Raw genomic sequence first — 23,914 nt, forward strand, 5'->3', positions numbered from 1 at the left:
TAAATGAAAATGCGTGTTTTTTGATTGGTTGATTTAATTAAGGCTGATACTACGTCAATGATCTTGAAGGATTGGTCGTATTCTTAAACATATTTATTTCGGTGATGCCATCTAGGTATTACCTCCACACTACGTGAACAAATAAAAAAAAAGATAAATACCTTCATGAAATTGTAGTGATTTAAAATAGATAATGAAACAATGAACAAACGCACTAATTGTCCCTACGATACGATAGTTCCCCTAGATTTCTCTAGGATGCCATTATCAGATCCTGACATGAAAAAAATGGGACTAACCTGAAAGAATATTCATCCAAACAAAAAAGAAACGGTTTACAAATGACGGAAATATCGCTGTAAATACGATACGATTCTTTTTGGAAGTCGGTTAAAATTCTTGTCACCAATGCCAAGCTGAGCAAAAGTTTTATGAGCTTGCACATTAAAGTGCATAAAATCCGCCATTTTGATTTTTTAAGAACTAAGTTACCCAGTGACACTCGGCCTATCTAGACGAGTCTAATGACATATCATTTATCAGTATGTGTGCTTGGCAAATTTGTTCGTAACACTCCCGAAGGTCGGCGCGGTCCGGGAGGGGGGTAACGATGCCCAGCGCGTACGACTTCACACCCGCGCAGTCCTTTCCTCCCGTCGCCCGCATACAACAACAAGTCATAACATTCAAACACATACTCCTCCTTTGGGCTTCGCCGCAGTCGGGTAACAAAACACAAATGATCCGAGCACAGTCACACAATACATTGTACAAGCAGTCGAGGTTTTAATACAAGCTTATCGTACCTACTGTATCGTGATTCATGAACCGCGTATAGCTACATATTTCAATCGTGTCAATCACTTTCCTTTACTCTATTCACTTTATTTACTAATCCAGATACCTACCTTTATTCTGGAGATAAAAGGAAATACCTTATCCATTAAAAAATACAAGATTATGTACCTACCTACTAATAAGTAAATTTATTTTAAAGTTAACCTTTCAGAGTTTCCAGGTAACTTAAAAAAAGTTATCTCTGGATGGGATAGTTTTGAATTCATGCATCCAAAAACGGCACAGTATTTCCTACTGGTCATAATTAAAAAAATCTAATACTATTAATACACTTTACTCTGTTAATACACCGTGCGTTCGTTCGTCACCGCGGCACAGTCGCGACTGTCTTCACCCTACGATCACCCCATGTTCAAGGAGCGTAGGTATAGCTCGCGTTTCGACCTCTAGTATGAAGTCCAACTACTGGTTGTAATATCTTTTCTGTGGCTGTACAGTGTACATAAATAACGTATTTACCCTCCCCAGGCTCTATCTGATACCCATTAATTAGCAAGAGTAGATAATACAAAGACAAAGGACTGTTTAGCTTTATCTTGCTTCACTTAACGACTAAGTAATTATATAGCATTACCGACTGATATTTTTATTAGAGCTTGACCAGACATATAAAAGCTAGATTGGGAAAAACCATAAGTATATTTAGCACTCTGTGTTTATTATTATTGCCATGTTCTTATCACATTATCTGGTGGAAGACAGTGGCTTGTTACTGCTGGCAAAGATGTGTCTCCACAAGATTTAGCGTTCTGGTACGATGCGGCGTAAAAATCGTGGGTAGAATAAGCTTATATCTCTTCTAAGTAAGCCCGTGTCCATCAGGCTACGTCGTTACTCAATATCTGGTGATATCCCAAATTTGCGTGAGTGTAACATCACTTGTGATCCATAGCTGCTTCTTGATTTTTTTTGGAAAAACTAAAAGTACACTTCATGGCTCGATCTCATAACCTCACGTTTCCTAGCTTTACCAGCTAATCCCTAGATAAACGAAACAGATATACAAATACATTTCTGTTTTTTGATAGTACCTTTTTTGCAGATGTACCAATGGTGACCTTGAAAATGGGTTCAAACTTGAATCCAGATCACATAAAGGAAGGAGATGACGTGTACTTTGAATGCAGCGTGCAAGCAAACCCCAGGGCTAACAGACTAGCTTGGTATAAAGAAGTAAGTTACAAGATTTGTTTTTTTATTTTTTTTATTCTTTACAAGTTAGCCCTTGACTACAATCTCACCTAATGGTAAGTGATGATGCAGTCCAAGATGGAAGCGGGCTAACTTGTTAGGAGGAGGATGAAAATCCACACCCCTTTCAGTTCATATACGGCATCGTACCGGAACGCTAAATCGCTTGGCGGTACGTCTTTGCCGGTAGGGTGATAACAAGCCACGGCCGAAGCTTCCCACCAGCCAGACTTGTACAAATTACGAAAATCTCAATCTGCCCAGCCGGGGATCGAACCCAGGACCTCCGTCTTATAAATCCACCGTGCATACCACTGCGCCACGGAGGCCGTCAAAAACATTTGAAAAACATAAGATGATTTAGTATAAAAAAGTATGAAAATATTATATTAGTAGAGCTCATTGTGACAGAAATCATCAGAAGAAGTCAGACAGCTATGCCCATTTCTGCCGCCAAACAGCATTGCTGTGTTCGAACACAAGAATGCTGTTTGTCTAAAGGGTGTGGTCGGTGTTAAACACACATGAGGCTTAACTACTACGACTCACGTTGGGAGGTGCTAAGCAACGCAGGAGGTGTCCCTAACGAGCTCTGCGAGATGTTGCCGATAGACATAACTTGTGAAACGGATAAATTAGGATCAGCCTAGCTGCCAGTATTATTGCTACTTTTTCATATATATATGGTCACAATTTATAAAGTATTAGGAAAATTTAGCTTAACTTTTTTTATATACTATCATAATAATGTCAATCAATTCAGACTGTAGAAATTCAACACAACGCAAGCTACGGCGTCATCCTTAGCGACCAGAGCCTGGTGCTGCAGAGTGTGAACAGGACGGCGTCGGGGGACTACAGCTGCCTCGCCCACAACAGCGAGGGCGGCGCCTCCAGCAACTCCGTCACGTTACAAGTTCTATGTAAGTTTGAGCATAGACATCTAATAGTTCAACACGACGCACGCTACGGCGTCATCCTCAGCGACCAGAGCCTGGTGCTGCAGAGCGTGAACAGGACGGCGTCGGGGGACTACGGCTGCTTCGCCCATAACAGCGAGGACGGCGCCTCCAGCAACTCCGTCACGTTACAAGTTCTATGTCATCATCATCATCATCATCATCATCATCATCATCATGTCAGCCGTCCACTGCAGGACATAGGCCTTTTGTAGAGACTTCCAAACATCACTATACTGAGCCATCTGCATCCAACGAATACCTGCGACTCGCTTGATGTCGTCAGTCCACCTGGTGGGGGGTCGACCAACACTGCTCTTTGTAGTGCGGGGTCGTCATTCCAGCACCTTGGGACCCCAACGTCAATCGGCTCTTCGAACTATGTGCCCCGCCCATTGCCACTTCAGCTTCGCGACTCGTTGAGCTATGTCGGTGACTTTGGTTATTCTGCGGATCTCCTCATTTCTGATTCTATCACGCAGAGATACTCCGAGCATAGCTCGTTCCATCGCCCGCTGTGTGACTCTGAGCCTTCTTATGAGGCACATAGTTAGCGACCAAGTCTCGGAACCATATGTCATCACTGGCAACACGCACTGTTCGAAGACTTTTGTCTTCAGGCACTGAGGAATTTCGGACGAAAAGATATCGCGGAGTTTCCCGAATGCTGTCCAGCCGGGTTGAATTTGGCGGTTCACCTCTTTCTCGAAATTGGACCTACCTAACTGGACCATATTACGTCCTAGGTATATGTATTCGTGCACAATTTTGAGTGTAACGTTCTCAACTATAACTAGGTGGAGCGAAACATGAGCATAACACATTATTTTTGTTTTGGCGATGTTCATTTTCAGGCCCACCTGTTGAGTAACTATGCTGAGGTCATTGAGCATGGTACTAAGGTCATCCAGAGTCTCTGCCATGATGACTACATCGACCGCAAACCGCTGTTGAGTGATATACTCGCCAATGATGTTGATGCCAAGTCCGTCCCAGTAAAGAAAGACGTCTTCAAATGCGGTTAAAGACGTCTTCAAATGCGGTGGTAAATAGCTTCGGAGAGATCACATCTCCCTGACGCACTCCTCGCCGCAACTGGATAGGCCTCGTAGTCTGATCCTGAATACGGACTTAATATGGACCGAACAAAGTTCTATGTAACAACTTTAAATCCCACAGCTATTAATTTTCTTAGAATTGTGATTGTTATTGTTATTCTTTAATTTTCTGGAGCACCATCTTGTAATAAAAGTTTAATTACTATTTAACAACACAAGTTGGATGAAAAATAAAATAATATAATATACTATACCGACATTATTAATAATGATATTTTTAAAAGAAAACATTCCTTTTTTTATTTTTTACAATTAGCCCTTGACTATAATCTCACCTGATGGTAAGTGATGATGTAATCTAAGATGAAAGCAGACTAACTTGTTAGGAGGATGAAAGTCCACACCCCTTTCGATTTCTTTCACGATATCGTACCGGAACGCTAAATCGCTTAGTGGTACGTCTTTGTCGGACCTGGACCAATTAAGAAAACCTCAATCGGTCCAGCCGGGAATCAAATCCAGGACCTCTTGTAAAACCAGCGCGCATACCACTGCGCCACGGAGGCCGTCAAAAGGAATTTAATCGTCCAAGGAATTTAGATAATTTTGAAGATTAAAACTTACTTTTTATGCGGTCTACAGATATGTAGATTTAACTTTTTGGCTGTACAATTAAAGTTGCAGGTCTTATTCAACTTTTTATTTGATACATATCACTTAATACTGATTTTGTCTCCCTTTCTCTCAGATGCGCCGTTGTGCAAGTCAGAGGAGGACGGACAAGTGTTCGGTGCTCTGAAGCAGGAGACCATCGAGCTGGTCTGCTCCGTGGACTCCAACCCTCAGCCCACCAGCTTCCAGTGGACCTTCAACAGATCTGGCGATCAGAACGAGATACCACCAAGGTTTGTGGTTTAAACTAAACGTTTTAACCCTCATTATTATTTATTACTAGCACCCGCGTTGTTACCATTCCTGTGAAAATACGGGGATAAAATACAGCCTATGTCACTCTCTGATAATGTAGCTTTCTATTGGTAAAACAATTTTTGAAATCGGTCCAATAATTTTCGAGTTTATTGGTACATACAAAAATACAAATCTTTCCTGTATATTATGATATTAGTGTACACTAGAGGATGCATGCGATTTCCTTTGCGTGAATTTTTGTTTCCCACAAATCCCACGGGAACCGAAGATTTTCTGGGGTAAAAAGTAGCATATGTATAAATTCTGAAATCTATTTCCATTCCAAATTTGAGACAAATCGGTTAGTAGCTGCGGCGTAAAGGAGTAAAAAAATACACAGTTACACACAAAGTTTTGTCTTTATAATGTTAGTTTAATATCATTGGTAACTTTCTTTATCTATTCAATTAATTTATTTGCACACAAGGAACACGTTGCATAAAATAACTCCATCCTTTTAAACAACGCGTTCCCAAGCTTCTGAATTAAAGTGTTTCGGTACCACATTCAAACAAATAAACAAATTGTAACTATATTAGTATTGAATAGCGTTTTAGAGTGGCTTATGTCTACAAAAAAAAATCCTATGAATTACATTTATAGAGCCTTGTCTTTTGACCTATATGTGCACATTAATAACCTTACATGGGCGCTTGGAAGTTGTAAACAAAGTTCGTTCGGCAGCGCAGTTGGCTGCAGCGCGGCAAAGTACCTATTTCTCTGACTGCGCTCGATTTACCCTGCTTGATACCGTTTAAATAGTTGAAGTTGAGACGCATATTAAGGTTCCAGCGCTAATCTGTAGCAACTTCTCTGCGACTAGTGTAAGTTCGTTGTGACTGAGTACTTTCTTGTGAGTATCATTACCGCCATGTCTTTAGCTATTTAAAGTTTGAGTAGTTTGCATTGACAGTACAGACGCAGATATAGGACAAGGCATTTTTTTCTGGCTACCTGTACCTGTAGGGCCAGTATGGCTTTAGCTCTTAAGGCCGTAGGTCAAGTTATGAAATAGGGCCTTGTGAGCTAAAGCCGTAACGAGAGCTTTTTAAAAAGCATTCACAAGTATTGGTTATTATGTATTTTTAGGAACCAGTTGGGTAATTTAATAAAAATTAACGACATACAAATAATTTATTTACACACCAATGTACTTTGTAATAAGAATTTAAACAAAATCAAAGATATATCACTACACTATCCTAGTAACAAATTCTCAAACTCAAAATGGACAGAGTTTCGATCTTACTTGTTGACCCTATGAAAATATCATCCAGAATGAAATGCGCAATGACTTATATAGGCTTGCTGGAATGTACGGCCATTTTTAATCCCTACTTTTATGATGTCATCTTACAATGCTCCTAACAGTATTATTATTTGTATCCCATAGGTTATGAAATGGATTTATTCTTTATCGTAGCTTAATTCTCAAGAAATTATGTGGAGCGCGTCGGCCGTCGAAGAAATCGAGATACAAGTAGCCACGCTCACAGCACATTATGCTACTAGCGCTGCTGCTCGCCCTGCCGCGATATTCTCTTGTCTTTCCACACACTGTTTTACACGCGCATGTAATCGCGACGCCTCGTACTAGTCCTTTCATTTGCATTCGCGCTGATAAAATTGGGAGTAGTGGGCAGGACAAGCGGCAAGAAAACAAATACGACATCTGCGTTACTTTCTCGACACTCGAACAGTGTGTGGCGGGCGGGCAGTATCCGTTTGATCTGTGAAATCCCGCACTGTCCGCTGTCTGCCCAAACCTTTATTATTTATGTAGAAAATAATAATTATCATTAATTTTGTGCCAAACCAAGCGTATCCCTCTGTGCATAAATTTACATTTATAAATTAATCAACGCATTGTAATAACATAATTAACGTATATTGTTGTATTGATCATGTTGTGATAAAACATTATCATACTAAGTAAAAGTTGTACAAATTGTATTATCAACTCGGACGAAGTTGAAGTGGCAATGGACAGGGTACACAGTTCGAAGATCCGATGGATGTTGGGCTCCCAAGGTGCTGGAATGGCATTTCCGCACCAGAGAGCGCAGAGTTTGTCGAATCCCCATTAGATGGACTGACGACAAAAAGCGGGTTGCAGGGAACAGGGGCTTGAGAACGTGCTGTTTGGGAGTCCATGCAAGGCCAATATCCAGCTGCAGTAGACGTCCATCGGCTGACAATGGTGAAAAAAATATGATGCCACGATGATCCGCACTGAGAAGTTATGGAATGTCCTTCCAGCTTCCATTTTCCGCACCACTACAACATGGGTATATTCGAGTCAAGAATGAAACTTGCGGTATAACAAAATACCGATTGCATCTTGGTCTCCCAGATATATTTGACTGTCATCAACCCATATACGGCTCACTGCTGAGCTCGAGTCTCCTCTCAGAATGAGAGGGGTTAGGCCAATAGTCCACCACACTGGAATTAAGGAATTAAGAAATTCTCTGGCGTGCAGGTTTCTTCACGATGTTTTCTTTCACCGTTTGAGACACGTGATATTTAATTTCTTAAAATGCACACAACTGAAAAGTTGGGGGTGCATGCCCCGGACCGGATTCGAACCCACACGATCCGGAATTGGAGGCAGAGGTCATATCCATAGAGGTATATATTTGACTGTAGGTAGGTATAATAAGTTGTTTGTTGCAGTTTATACACAACGGTGGAGCAGAAGTCAGTGCTGCGGTACACTCCAATGGAAGAGCACGACTTCGGCTCGCTCTCCTGTGTCGCCACCAACTCGGTCGGCAAGCAGGACGTTCCTTGTACCTTCAACTTAGTAGCCGCTGGTAAGTGTATTAGTAAGAATTTTTAATGTGTAAGAGAAGACATCTTTATTTATAACTGGCCAAAGCCCTGTGGTTTCACCTGCGTAGTCCTCGTTCAGTTCAGATTGTTCCGCAGGCAGACCAGCCCCGCTGCAGAACTGCTCCGTGCTGAACCAGAGTGCCGGGCTGCGGGTGGAGTGCTCCGAAGGCTTCGACGGCGGCCTGCCGCAGCTGTTCCTCTTGGAGCTGCTGGAACTGCCCTCTATGAGCGTGAGTCGTGACACCGTAACACCGTGTTTTATTTATCTTGATATATGATATATTGGCGCAGTTGGTAATTAATTTGTTTAAAACAGAAATAAATGATATTGGTAAGTTAATGTCATATTATCATAGAGATCCTGATTTCCCTATCTTTCCTACTATTCAATGGACAGGTATGTCAACCCAGTAACATAGCCAACTTCCCGACTCCGAGATGATGATTTTAAAAGTATTTGGAGGAAGAACTCCAGGACTACATGATATTAAGCTAAATAGTCCAATGGAAAAACACATGGAACACACCTAGCGATCACATTACAGGTTACCAAACGTGAAGAACACAGGCAATCAACTACCTAATTCGTAATAATATTTGGACAGGCAATAATAACATTATACATTTCATAGGTGCGAGCCAACATCACAGCGAATCTCACACCAAACTTCGAAGTACAGGGTGTTGATAAGGGCATGAGCTACATGATCCACCTCTACGCAGCCAACGCGAAGGGCAGAAGTGAAGTGACAACCCTGTACACTATCGCAGTCAGATCACCAGACAAATATACAGGTAAATATAACATCATCATTATCATCATCAGCCTTCCATAGCTTAGAAGGGCGCCTTGTAAGGTCTTCAAACTAAATTTTCTAGTGCCACTTGCATCCAGCAGTTCCCTGTTACCCACTTGATTTCTTAATTTCGTCGTATCTCTGCATGAGTGAATCAGAAATTAGAAGATCTCAGCAAAAGAACTGCAGTTACTGACATAGCTGAAAGAGTTGCAAAGTTAAATTGGTCGAAGAGGCGATGCTCTAAGGGATCTAAAGATGCTGGAATGGCGACGCCGCTCCGCGCAGTGTTGGTCGAACCCTCCACTAGGTGGACTGACAAAAGTTCTTCTTTTTTTTCTTCTTCTCTGCCAAGAGCGATAATAATCGCTGTAACTACGACTACTCTTGGCAGAGTAGTCGTAGTTACAGCGATTACCAACGGTTTCTGTTCAATGTTCCTCCACTTTTGGCGATTGGCTGCATTAACGAACTCTCCACGGATCATTGTCTGATTGCCTTGACTAAATTCGTCCAGCGGGTTGGAGATCGGCCTCTCGATCTTTAGACTTTGACTTGGCCCTGCAGTACCAACTGCTCAATGGAAACCTGATTTCTGGAGATGTGATGCCAAGAAACTTTAAAATCCGTAACATCACAGTTGATGAAAGTCTTTCTTTTATATTTAGTTCCTTGAGAATGGAAATGCTGGTTCTAAGCGACGTCCAAGGAATCTGCAACAAACGTCTCCAACACCACATCTCATCTTGTGACGGCCTTGTAGACTTAAGACCATATTTCCGTCCCATAAAACAAAAGTAACAAAAATAGGTATACAAATATACTCCTACATTTATACTCTTTGGTTGACTAAATATTATGCAAATTTCAAGTCACACAGTTACTGAAAATTTTTAATTTGACTGTGTAGGTACAGCTGTTTAGAACATGAAGATTTTTCCACTGTGCAATGAGTTGGCGACGCTCCTGAGGATGAGCTGACTTTCTAAAATTGCGAAGCTCAGACTTTCACATACTCCCTTTAAGCTAAATGTAAAATTAATTCTCGTAAATAGTCGTGCACTCCGGCAAAGCTGGTATAATAATGTACGAGTACAATGTAATGTTGATATTCTATTAATTAAACGTTCACAGAAAGGACTCGTTAGCAGTAACTACACGTCTATCTAGTTCAGTGACCGTATAAAATATTTAGTATAATAGGTACTATGTTTATATATTATACTGGGTTATGGCCTAGTCCTGGGGTTTCTAGGTCTATTCTAGCTTTATGTTCTGTTATTACAACGATATTCCTGAACGCATTTCGGACACGGTGGCCTCTGTTTGGGGCTAGCTATCTACGGAGGTGTGAGATAGTGTACAAGTGTGTGCGTAAACCCCGGTGCAGGTTTTATTACCTAAAAAGAAAACCACATTAATATTTTTGGTAGCAGGAATCTCATTATTACCACCAATTAATGATACAATCGTTTTCTCCCTATTGTTTTATTCTTTCAGCTAGATTTATTCCCATAAAACTCTCAAAACAATAAAATATAATATAATATAACTTCGTTATAACAACCAACCAATGGCCAGTCTAGTTGTAAGGTAAAAGAAAAACTATCACAACTAAAAAAGGCATAACGTGACAACGACATTTAATGCGACAGGTAACTGTGGAACTATTATAAACTACATCTCGCGATAATATTCGCAACATTCGCAAAGACTGAGCGAAGTTGTTTCTTCATCCAAAGTATTCGCATATTGACTATACCCAACGCGATAACCCAGATATTCCGTCGTATGCGGCCAAAGCAATACATACATTATACATTTTGTATTTACAATCATAACAATTTTACTGCATATAAAGACAAAGAAGATAAAACGATTCTGGCGAGCTTTCCGCAATAACCCTGAGGTCATCCCGACTGCTGAGTGTTTGTGCACCTCACGTTCTGACAGTGACAAATGAGTGTGAGAGGACTTTTTTACGTTTCCAAAGATGGATCTTTGTCTATTTTAACACTAATCTCTGTTTTTCGCTGAAATGTTTCTGAAATTGATGTTTGCGTCCATGTACTCTCTTGTTTTGCTGGGAAAAATAATCCCTAACCTTGCTTTTATTTATAAAATAAATACAAACGCTCACGACGATTGAAAATATTTTTCATGTTCTGTGAAGTATTAGCAGAGGAGCCCAATAGAGATTTTAGGATTGACTCGAGCGCGGTAGATAAAGGCAGGAAAAATATATTTCATGTTGTCAAGTAGGTACATCCACCACGTATCAGTCCTCAGTTTAGGGCAACCGGTAAAAACCGGTCACCAGAAATATTAAACAAGCCCATCAATTCCATCAATTGATGTAAAATGGATTAAACTACTATCTAAAAACTGGGCATTTCAAAAAATTGACGAATTGTGTGTCTTTGGTGGAGTAAAAAGGTTGTTTTTTGTCCGTTGTCTTGATTTTCTCGAGCCACGAGCATGACTAAAGTAATATCTTTTGTCGAAAAATAATACCAAATTAAAATTATTAAAAAAATTGTTATCGTCTTCAACATGTGTAGACCAACCACTACAATCTTCATATACTTTGATCTAACAAATCTAATAGATATACATACATGTGGCGTTTGATAGAATCCTCATTAAATATTGGGTCCTCTGGCATACTCCAAGGCATAGCAAAGAAATAGAAAAAACTTTCATTTCAAAAATTATGTCACACTTACCACTATTATGCCTGATACCCATACCACATAGGCAAGGCGAAAACCAAAAGTAGTCTAAGCATCAGAACAGCCCTGTCACATTTGGCATAACCTTGAAAAGGAAAGAATAACATTTCTAAAGCACAGTATCTCTGTGACAGGAGCGAGCAACCCTTTCCCGCTGTCGCCGATGATCGCGTCGCTGCTGGCGATGGTGGCGCTGCTGAGCGCTGCTGTGTGCGCCATCATCGTAGCGGTCTACCGGAGACACTTCGTGAGGCGGCACAGCAAGCAGCCACCTTCCACGTAAGTGTGCTTTGTGGCAGCTCTGAAAAATCACCGCCCTACTCACTCCTACTGTCATATATTCCTCTGTTCTAGTCTGGTCCAGGAGTGAGTGACTGTGAGGCCAAAAATGTACGCCTTGAGTTGATGGACATAGGGCACGGCCACACTTAGTAGCAAACGATGGCATGTTCTGCTAATTGTTGCTCTGTTTATAATAATCATGAAAAATAAAATACACAAATGAGGTACTGAACTATTTTTAAGGTTGTAAAATATAAAATACACAAATGAGGTACTGAACTATTTTTTAGGTTGGGTAGTCCAAAAGGAACCCTTATAGTTTCGCCATGTCCGTCTGTCTGTCCCTCTGTCTGGCTTTCCGAAGTATAGCGCCGAGAATATACTGCTAGAAGTTGTATGATCAAGAAATTCCGTTTCCTGAATATTATTTTTTTTCTCATTATAGAAAATTTGTCATGTCTTTTTTTAAATATGACCAGTGTTCCTGTTACCCTCCAAGTAGTCGGAAGAGGCTATATTAGAAGTGGGTACGGCAATAGTCCAGTGGATGGGGATCGAACCACCCGGTGATGAGTGATTACCGGGATTTCGGTGATGAGTCCGGCCCCTTAATCACTGTGCTATTGAAGCTTTGTGACGTAGCTGGTTTTAAGAGCCTTGACCCTCAACCGTTCAAAAAAAGTATTATTTTTTTGTATTTTTCTCGACATAATACTAGAAATCATGTCGCCAGACGCCACTTACAAAGCGCCATGGCAACCCTTCAAATAAAACCGTTAAAGACTACAGAAAGTAAGAAAACTAAGGCCGTTAAGGATCAATATAGAATCACCCACGCTTTCACTCGGCTTTTAGCTAAAAATAAGCGTACAAACAAAACACTTTTATAGAACAAAATAAATGTGGACAAGCACTACTTTTACGTTGTATTGTTAGATTTATAAAGAGGCTCTTTGAGAGATTTCGTTCCGAGAAATAGTATTAAGTTGTACCTCAGTTTGAAGGGTATGTCTCGTGGTTATGTTACTAGTATATGTGGCCTGTGAAGTAATTGCATGGTTATAAGCCATGGTTATCATACTCAAAATCACCAACAAAATTGTAATTTTTTGAGGGGAAGGGAACTCACAAAAATCATCAATAAATATATCCTGTGTCCTTACACTACACACAACACACGTCTTATTTTGTCACAATGAAACATCGATTCTATAGACCCAGGTTGTATGAACACGTTAGATCGTGATCATATAGTTTTGACAGAGGGGTAATCTCTAGCGAGGAAGGTCGTTTAAAAGGTATTGGTCTGTGTTCCCGCCCCGCTCGCTGTGTCAAATCTTCTGACGAAATCTTATTATGGTTGTTATAAGGTAAAAAAGTTTAATTACTTTCCTGTATTGTATATTTGTAAATGTTTTAGTCTTTACAAACTATTACTTTGCCCCGGTGTTACCCCATGGTACTTTATATTAAATGTGCTTGAACTTCAATTTACTTAAGCGCTTCTACTACTGCAAGGACACCGGGTAAAACTAACTAAGCTGGTATAAGCTATGATGTCTGGAACAATTTATTAAACAAAGAATTTTCATTAAAATTCCTTTTGAGTTCTATTAAGGAGTCTCTTATTTTATCTTGATGTTATTGTATTATATTGCAAGCGGTTGTTTAATTTGTAGGTAAATTTGTAGAAAGTAAATTATAAATATTTCCTGAAAATACAATAATAAGGTACTTAAAGTTATTCTATTTCAGGAAGACAGTTTGACTTTGGTAGTAGGTGAAGATGTAACAGCACAAACGTGTTTGAGTGTTACGTAAAGCTACGTCAACATAACAAGAATTCGTTGTTAAATTATTTAGTGATACAGTGGGAGTCATGCGGTTTTTGAGATTTCGTGATGACTTTTATCTAAATACTAGCTGACGCCGCGTGGTTCCCGTTCCCGTATGAGTACAGGGATAATATATAGCCTATAGCTTTCCTCGATAAATGGGCTATCTAACACTGAAATAATTTTTCAAATCGGACCAGTAGTTCCTGAGATTAGCGCGTTCAATCAAACCAACAAATATACAAACTCTTCAGCTTTATATATTAGTATAGATTTAGAAGTTTTATAAATATTTATTATCTTTACATAGCAATGCCTTGTACTCGGAAGGCAGTATCGATTCGTTTCCAAAGAGGGACAACCTGCCTCCATACGCCGCATCTCCCAAGATGGAGTACAGCAGTCGATACGAGCTGAAGCTGGATGGAGAAGAGGACGACCCGGACATAATACCGGTGCAGTTTGGTGAGTCGATGGGAACTTTACACTAAGCCCACATTCGCACGAGAGTTTTTTAACGGACGTTAAAAAGCGTCCAAATTCAACAAATGTCCGTTAAAAACTCTCGTACGAATGAGGGCTAAGTACACTATAATCCGACCTTTTACCCTAACGTCTATAACATTTTTTTTATTCTTTAAAAAACAGCTCTTGACTACAATCTCACGTGATGGTAAGTGTTTATGCAATATAAGATAGAAGCGTGCTAACTTGTTATGGGTAGAATGAAATCCACTCCCCTTATGGTTTCTACACGACATCAAATCGGATCGTACCGGTACACGCTAAATCGATTGGCGGTACGTCTTTGCCGGTAGAATGGTAACTAGCCATAGCCGAAGCCTCCCACCAGCTAGACTTGGACTAATAAAGAAAACCTCAATCAGCCCAGCCGGGGATGGAACCCAACCTCCGTCTTGTAAATCAACTGCGCATACCACTGCGCCACAGAAGCCGTAAAAAAACATCTTTAATGCTGGTATTTTCAAGTTAGGAGTGAATCCCGTAACTTGAAAATACCCTCTACACAAGCGTGTTCCATAATTTGCATCGTAACTTACCCGATATAAATAGGTTTATGAGTAATCCACTTCAACGATATAATATTTTGAAAACATCGACAAATAGTCGACCAATAGCGGTGGAATCGAAAATATCGATCTCTCTTTAATTGCAACAGGATGAAAGAGAAATCAATGTTTATGTTTTCGATGCGAGAAAAAGTAAAAACTTTAACGAATATGTCAGAATTTCTTGCTCTTATTAATAGTACGTATCGTAGAACGCCAATATATTCGGATTCGCTTATCGGAGCTTCATCTTTCGAGGCTAAGAATCACCCAGATCACGTCAGCTTTAAACAGAATTGCATCATAATCGGTCCATTCGTTAAGGTACTAGTACGATACCACAGACAAATCTGCTTAAATACGGATATATAAACAGACACGTCTCTCGTTTTTCTTTTAAGTCAGGAGTTAAAAATTAAATTACAGTATAAAATTGGCCACTTCAGTGAAATTATAAATTGGCTCAAAAGGCTTAATAAAAACGTTCATAAACGTTATTTGTACTAGCGTTCCTTTTGCAGCGGAGTGTAATTTTGCAGAGAGCTTTTGTAGAAGAAAATAATAACAATGATACAGCTGCAAGTGCTTATAGAAACGAGGGCTAAAACTATTATGTAACGGTTACGAGCAAGGGTCTATGAATTCGAAATATTAAAAGTAAATACTCTTGCATAAATCAATAATTAATAATTTTGTAGATACAAATTAAAATTAAAATAGAAACGCTACTGTGTAAAAAATATTAGAGTTTAACAGATAAAACCACAGCACTAGTAGTTCCTGAGAGTAGCGCGTTCAATCAAACAAACAAATTCTTCAGCTTTATAATATTAGTATAGATAACTAAAATCCATTAAACTGCTGCTGTATTGATTGTTTAATTTTTTAATTTTTTTTCTCTCATTTTGTAAAGCGTGTCAAAAAACGAGTCAATTATACAATACACACTCGCAAAAACATTCGGGTGAATTTCGCCCAAGTACATCAAAATATGTCAATTTTTAACCGACTTCCAAAAAAGGAGGATGTTTCTCAATTTGACCGTTTAAGTAATTGATCGATTGTTATTTATGATATTCGATTGATCAAATTCGCTAATGATTCGATGTGGTCGAAAATGAAATAGTTAAAAATTTACCACCACACCTTTGTGTTTATTTATTTCAATATTGCTTTTTTAAAAGACTAATTGAATTAATGCTTATAAATAAAAGTTTTATATTAGTTTATTTTGTATCCTATGCGGATTGAACCAGCGGCCAATGGACCACCCGGTGACCGCAAATCGGACGAATTCCGAATAAGGTCAATTAGGAGAAAATGAGAATTGGAACAACTACGCCAAAACTCTACAGGACCTTTCGTAAATCAAATCTATCTTACCTACCTGACCCGCCGATGTTTGTTTATATTTATTTAAATTTATTTGATGTATCTGCTTCTTCTTCTCCTTTTCTGGGGGGCTTGTAAAGATGAATGAAAAACCCACGACTGATGCACCTCACTTCCCCGCACGCACGATTTCACACCCGCGCAGTCTTTCTCCCCGTCGCCCGCATATCATGGGAGTGTCATCAAAAAACTTGCCAAGCTATAGTACCCAACCGGAAAAGACGAACCGCGAGCTGGTACGATGCCGCGTAGAATTCATGGGAGGTATGGGTAGAATAGACACATGCCTCTTCCAAGTCAGTCCAATACCATCTAAGACTGCATTGTCACTTAACATCAAGTGAGATCGTGCAGACAATGGCTAGCTTGTCATTGAATAAAAAAATCTTGTATTCAGAACAATGATATAAAATGTCATTCTCACTTCCTAGATAAAAAGCCGCTTGACGACTTCAACAAGACAAGAACAGGTATGGAGGGAGACACTATAAAAATCTACAGTGACCACAGCATACTGCCTAACAGTGGGGTAAGTACTCCTATATCATCACCAATCGATGGCTGGCCACTGCTGGACATAGGTATCTTGGAAGGACTTCCACCAAAGCAATCGAGTCGCAGCATCCAGCGTCTCCCTATCATCAGTACTCATAATTTGATGGTCGCCCAACACTTCTCTGTTTGTATACTCATCAATCTCAATAAATCAAAGCTTTTTTATTTTAAGCTATTATAGCTAAGAAGTCATCAAACCTACGAGCGAGACGATGCAGCACTTTCTCAACATATGGGCCTAAACATTAACACGAGTCAGACGAAGATTATCTAATGCTCATGTATCGCTTCAACCAGTTATTGTTGAAGACTGCTTTTGAAATTGTAGACGAGTATACATATGTATATACAAAGGACACACAGTCCAGTAGGTCTAATTTCGAGAAAGAGGTGAATCGCAGCGATCCAGCTTGGCTGGGCAGCGTTCGGGAAACTCCGCGACATCTTTACGTTCAAAATATCCCAGTGCCTGAAGACCAAGTCTTCAAGTCTTCAAACAGTGCGTGTTGCCAGTGATGACCTACGGATCCAAGACTTGATCGCTAACTATCTTATTCAAAGGCTAGCTTAGGCTAAGGCTCAAAGTCACAGGTCAATAATAACTTTCTTAAGTTTATTGACATTAAAGGTCACACGACTCAGTCGATAACGCGCTGACAAGTCAGTAAAAGCGCCTACTATGAAATCAGGTGACCCGCATAGTCGTTTTCTCGCTATTATAGCGAAAAATATCGCAATATTTCATCGAAATAACTTGTATTTTCAATTTTTGGAAAAACGACCGCGTGTTGCCGATTTTTGTGATTGATGTGTTGCGATTGTTACACCCTTTGCTATTGACTGAATTTATGTTACTTCTGGAACGCAATGCGGTTAGCCGGGCACAGGGGGTGGGTGAACCCGCCCCTAGTTTTGTGCATAAAATGAATTTGGGTTTGTTACCCAATATCGCGCGAACGGTTGAGAGGATTCCAACCAACAATATCGACACAAATAGACTATAACGACGATTGTAACCAATATTATAAGCTAGGTATTGTCCACGGCTTCGCATGCGTTTATATTTTATTGCCTCGAGAATTTACCTTGCCTGCTATTTTCCTTCCTTTTTTCAAACCTACTTTTTTCTGGTTGAAAAATACTCTATATTTTTTTGTGTTAACGTGTATGTAAACTGAGCTGCTGTGAGATCTTTTATTTTTTCATTTTATTTTTATTTTAGATTAGAAAATTTATAAAGTTTTTAGTGTTATACCCCATGCCTTAAAGACCACGTTAATTGTTACCAGTGACTATCATTCATCATTAACATCATCATATCAGCCGATGGACGTCCACGGCAGGCTTTTGTAGGGACTTCCAAACATCACGTTCCTGATCCACCTGCATCCAACGAATCAATTATTATAATTTTTATTTCGTTTACCATTGACACATTCATTTAGTGAGTTACAATATTCTTTTTTTATAAAAGTGAGAAATAAATTTATTATAAATTTACTCATAAATATTATTGTTAATTAATGAATAAATGAATAAATGAATAAATGATTTATTGAGCAAAAAACATTTATATCATTACTATCCGTCAATGATCGAGCTCCTCTTCGCTTTTCAATAAATAGGGAGGCCTGGTCCCTTAGTATGCCACTCAAATAGATGATTGGAAATGATGCACATTGTGACGAGGTTCCTCACTCTGGAGCCCTGTTGCTTAGGCCCTTAAGTTACCCACCCAAAGGGGAACGGATTTAGTACTAAAACATGATATCCACACTAATATTATATAGAAATAAAGTAAGTCTGTCCGATACCGTTTCACGGCTAACTCACTGAACCGATTTGGATTAAATTTGGTGTAGAAAATTTTAACTTTGGAGTAGAGGTCGGCTATTTTTCATACCCAGAAATCCGTTGGTCTCTCAGGATTTGAAAAACAGAATTAAAAGCGAATGGAGTCGGGCGCATCCGCTAGTTTGTAGACACTATGTTCTTGTATAACTTTTTGTTTCTGCACAGAGCATATCGTTCGTTAACCGAGGAGTGACGGCGCGGGGAGCAGACATATCGGCCTCTAGACACGAAGTGGTCACCGCCTCCAGAAAGGTCCGCGAGAGCTGCATATAGGAGCTCTCCACCTACTTGTAACATGTGTAGTTAGTGACAAATGAACAAATGTTTTTATGTGAACATAAGTGTTATAAAAGACTTTTAAAAGTTTAGTGTAAATGAATATCATGGACAAATTGATAAATGTTAATATTAAGTGATAAAAAAAAAACTTTTTTTTAAATGAACACTAATTTTATATTTTTAATATTACTTCTTCAACTGTAAAAAGGTGGTTTTTTTAAAGAAGTCATTTTTAATCAGTATTTAAAATTACCGAGCGACAAACAAGAAGTATATAATACTAGCGGACGCCCGCGACTTCGTCCGCGTAAATTTCGATGTCAACTTTACTACTACCCCTACCCTACCCTACCACTACCCCAACCCTACCCAACATCTACCCTACCCCTACCCCACCCTACCCCTACCCTACCCCAAACCTACCCCTACCCTACCCCTACCTTACCTACACCCTACCCCCATCCTACCCCTACCCTCCCCGTACCATATCCCTTTCCTACCCCTATCCCACCCGTACCCCTATCTCACGCCTATCCTACCCTACCCTACCACTTCCCTATCCTACCCGTACCTCTACCCTACCACTACCCTACCTCTACCATTACCCTACCACTACCCTAAACCCGGCCCTAAACCCGGCCCTAAACCTACCCTACCCATACACTACCCCTACGCTTCCCTACCCGTACCCTACACTACCCTGTAACTTCTCTATCTTACTCCTACCCTTAGCAAAATCGGTCCAGTCCTTCGAGAGTGGTGGTATGACCAAGAGAAATAGAGACTTCTATGCTAATAATATAAAGAGGTAAAGTTCGTGTGGTTGTAGGAGGTAATCTCTGGATCTACTGGACCGATTTGGAAAATTGTTTTACCAATAGAAAGTTACGTTATTTGCGAGTGTTATAGGCTATGTTTGATCCCCATATTCACACGGGAACGGGAACTACGTAAATTAAAGCGCCGGGCGTCATGTAGCGGAATTTCTGCGTCTTTTAGAAATTTTGTATTATCTCCGAAACTATTTAGGTGGTTAACATACTGTAAAGGGCAAATCTTATCTCCATAATATCCTTGTGATTATTAAATAGTTTATTTTAATAAGGATTAAAGTTTAGTTGTATAAATAATGACGTAAACCTAAGTATATAAAATTAATAATTTTTAAAACACAAAAGGTACTATATCTGCTAATATATAGAAAATAGATATATAGTGTCGCGGACTTTTTTGTAGAACTTTTATAGATACATAAAGTCTCCATACATTAATTTCGATTTTACACAATAGTTAAGGCAGCGCATGCGAATAAGTCTGTTTAAGAGGATTTTCAGTCCGACCTGTATGACAAAAACTGTGATAACTCGGCTAATATTTATGATACCAATATAAAATATAGCCTATAGCACTCCCCGATAATGTAGCATTCTACTGGTGAAAGAATTTTTTAAATCGGACCAGTAGTTCCGAAGATTACCCAATTTAAAAAATGTGACAAACTTACAAACTTACAAACTTTACCTCTTTATAATATTAGTATAGATTTTACTATCGTACGATTAAATTGCAATGGGCGTGAACCCATTATTGAACGTTGCAATATTATTATTTTTATTTAAATAAGTACATTACTGCAGCGGCCGGCAAGAGAAGCATTGGTGGACGAAGAACGTCGTGAACGGACGTGAATGTGGGCCGAGGTGAAGCCGAGGCACTCCTAAGTCCGTCAATGCCTAGTTGCCATTGCCAGGGCCAGGGCTTGTACAGTACTTTTCTCAAACAATGCGCAGAAATTTAACTAAGTTTTTTTTATTCTTTACAAGTTAGCCCTTGACTACAAACTCACCTGATGATGCAGTCTAAGATGGAAGCGAACTAACTTGTTAGGAGGAGGATGAAAATCCACACCACTTTCGTTTTGTACACGGCATCGTACCAGAACGCTAAATTACTTGGCAGTACGTCTTTGCCGGTAGGGTGGTAGCTCGCCACGTCCGAAGCCTTCCCCACCAGCCAGACCTGTACCGATTAAGAAAATCTCAATCTGCCCAGCCGGGGATTGAACCCAGGGCCTCCGTTTTGTAAATCCACTGCGCATAACACTGCGCCACGGAGGCCATCAATAAGTATTCAGAACTTTTATTTCAGAATACCTTTATTGAATTTAATTTTTAAAATTGTATTTAAAACCTTTGACGAAGTTGACGATCAACAGCAAATAACAATAGTTTTTTACGCGCCAAAATATTTTTTTCACAAAACAGCTTTCTATGTGCAAGTCAGTTCGAAATTTTAATTAAACCTTTGACAAGTTACCTCTTTGGTGGCCATGTTGCGGAGTAGAAGATCCATTTTTAGATCACACGACGGATATGATTTTACAAAGTAATTTATTTGGTCGCTAAACACGACAGATATGGATTTTCATACAACCATTGCCAGCCGCTGCTCGACCAGTACAGCAAGTTTGATTTATCTCGAAGAAGGTTGTTAAAATAATTCTCAAATTTCCAAGTATGCTTGTGATAATTTATTTGTAAACTGGACCAAACCCAGTACTTGTATTCTAGACCTCATGATCCGAAAGTTTACAGCCTATCGAACTAGTTGAGTGGCGTGAAGTTTGTTAACTTAAAAATAACACAAAGTTCGTCAATTCTAGCTTAAAAATCTGACGCTGTACTGGAAGTTTCTAGAATTTTGTTTTGTATAATTTTACATCTAAGTAAAGTTTTGTAACGGTACAATTTTACGAGATTTTATTATTGCAGCTATTTTGAAATATTATTTTTGTTAGCCTGTTGCTTTTCTAGTATGATTTTAAATAGAAATATAGATCACTAAGTTAAACGTTAGCTGTACAAACTAGCGAGCTACAAACTTTAGTTTAGCATTTACTTTACTTGTATTATAAAGTGCTAGCGGACCACCGCTTATACCTGTGTAGTTCCCGTTCCCATGGGGAAACCATAATAAAATATGGTTGTGTTATTCACTGATAATGAAGATTTCTGAAAGAATTTATAAAATCGGTTTAATGGTTCAGGCGTTAAAACGTAACCAACAAACTTACATTTGAATTAATAATATTAGGTCGGATTATTTAATAATATTCCCGGGGTTCTATATGATTTAAAATTAAAGAAAACATGCTATATACATTGTCAGCTAAAAATTCCTGACCAAAGTTTATACTCTTTGGTCATTTATAAACTGTATACAACTTGGAAAAGTGTCCTGTATTTTAGATTACTAGTATCACATATAACATAGATTTCATTCTCAAATCAATCAATCCCCACTGACCTTACAGTTATATTAACGTTTTAAGAATACTCGTATTCAACCACGCTACTGTGGTCAAGTGAAAAATCCCGGTGCTTCTCAAAAAGGTGCGAAATTCCCTGAATCGCATTGGCAAACCGCCAATCGTACCTATCCGAGATTCCGGAGCAATTTCGCAACAAAACTTTGACCGTAATCCTTACGTAATGTTATAAATCCGAAAATGCTTTTGAGAATGTTTTTTTTAACGTGAATAGGTACATCATTAAACGCTTTTCAGTATGCATGCATGGAAAATAATTACGAAAGTGTAAAATACTATTAAACTTATAGGTAACATCTTATTTTCTTAACTTAAAATAAATTTGCTAAAGTTGTGGATAAATTAATAATAAGAGACAATAAGAGCCGTGATAGCCTAGTGGATATGACCTCTGCCCCCGATTCTGGAGGGTGTGGGTCTGGGGCATGCACCTCCAACTTTTCAGTTGTGTGCCTATTAAGAAAATAAATATCATGTGTCTCAAACGGTGAAGGAAAAACATCGTGAGGAAACCTGCATACCAGTGATTTCCTTCATTCTCTGCGTGTGTGAAGTCTGCCAATCCGCATTGGGCCAGCGTGGTGGACTATTGGCCTAATCCCTCTCATTCTGAGAGGAGACTTGAGCTCAGCATTGAGCCGAATGATTTGATAATGATGAATAAATTAAATTTAAGTTCAAGGAATGAAGGATGCTGTTGTAAAAGCTACTGTGTATTTTTCAATAAACTTGTCCTATTATTATTGTTATTACTTGACCTGACCACAATATCAGCACCGATATTATATCAAAGTTGACATTTCTTGGTCAGCGTTTAATGTGGCTTGATCGGCTGCTTGTTGTAGCAGGTTATAGCGACACGGGCGGCCGCGCGCTTTGATCGCTAACGACATAATGGAGCACCGCACTGACAGTAACTTGACGTTAATTTATGCATGCATTAATACTACTGAAGTGGGCATAGGGAGTGGCTATACACTTTCATGTTTTAGCTCAAAAGTGGATTACTAAAATAAGAAAACTAATGTCTAACAAAGGTTCACAACATTCACAACATTTATCAGGACAACTTAATAACATATCAAACTGTAATCAAAATTAGACCCTAGAATGGCAGAGAATGACCTTGAGTGAAGTCACGCACTTGTGAACGTTGTGTATAAGGTTAAAGGTACCTTTGACTGCTAACAATCACTCCCTTTTTCCACTCAAGTCATCTCCGCCTATTCCAAGTAACCCATAAAGAATTACACAACAAGAAATGTGGACGCGGACTTTAACGCCGCTACAACTGAAGTGATCTGAATTAACACATAGCCTACTTTTTATCCCGAAATACGCCATGGTTTCCCGAGATTTTCTAAAACTGATGATTTTAATGATATGAATGTTTCTTACTTTTTCACACCTCGACTACTGAACCGAATTAGCTGAAATTTGGTATTAAGATATATTACAGCTTTCATTAACACATAGGCTACTTTTTCCTAGAAAAATCCATGATTTCCGAGGGTTTTGTGAAAAACAAAATTCCACGCGGACGAAGTCGCTGGCGTCCGCTAGTACTGAGAAAATCCATGCATAGCTCACTCCATCCCAAGTTGAGTGTCTCAAAAAAAAGTTTGTTTCAAAGTAACTGCAATACACATTATGATGTATATACATTAACATAAGTTATATTTATAAGATAAATTTGAATCAAGTTGGTTGTTAAGTGAGAGTAAATAAAAATTGTTGAATGAAATTATTTTAGGCAATCGACTGAGGATTTACTAGTGATATTGTAACGATGATTGTGAATGTTTTATTATAATAATAAAATATTGGAATTGTGATGTGTTTTCATTCGGTTTATTTATTTAATTTAATTTTATAAATCAACTTGGAATATTGTATCCGCTTACCGTCAAGTACCTACAT

At 39.1% G+C, this 23,914-nt stretch overlaps 1 protein-coding gene across 1 annotated transcript in view; it reads left to right on the top strand.

Moving 5' to 3' along the window:
• Positions 1–23,829, top strand: part of LOC112053649 (neural cell adhesion molecule 2) — a 111,603-nt gene extending 87,774 nt beyond the window's left edge. The window contains exons 8-17 of the mRNA XM_052888095.1: positions 1,901–2,031; positions 2,813–2,972; positions 4,815–4,971; positions 7,712–7,851; positions 7,967–8,100; positions 8,503–8,665; positions 11,534–11,678; positions 13,827–13,981; positions 16,410–16,507; positions 18,553–23,829. Coding sequence (XP_052744055.1) covers positions 1,901–2,031; positions 2,813–2,972; positions 4,815–4,971; positions 7,712–7,851; positions 7,967–8,100; positions 8,503–8,665; positions 11,534–11,678; positions 13,827–13,981; positions 16,410–16,507; positions 18,553–18,660 — 1,391 coding nt within the window. The 3' untranslated portion in view covers positions 18,661–23,829. The remainder of the gene's footprint in view (positions 1–1,900; positions 2,032–2,812; positions 2,973–4,814; positions 4,972–7,711; positions 7,852–7,966; positions 8,101–8,502; positions 8,666–11,533; positions 11,679–13,826; positions 13,982–16,409; positions 16,508–18,552) is intronic.
• Positions 23,830–23,914: the final 85 nt, after the last annotated feature.

The sequence above is a fragment of the Bicyclus anynana genome, chromosome 21 (assembly GCF_947172395.1).
Source record: "Bicyclus anynana chromosome 21, ilBicAnyn1.1, whole genome shotgun sequence".
Classification (NCBI taxonomy): Eukaryota; Metazoa; Arthropoda; class Insecta; order Lepidoptera; family Nymphalidae; genus Bicyclus; species Bicyclus anynana.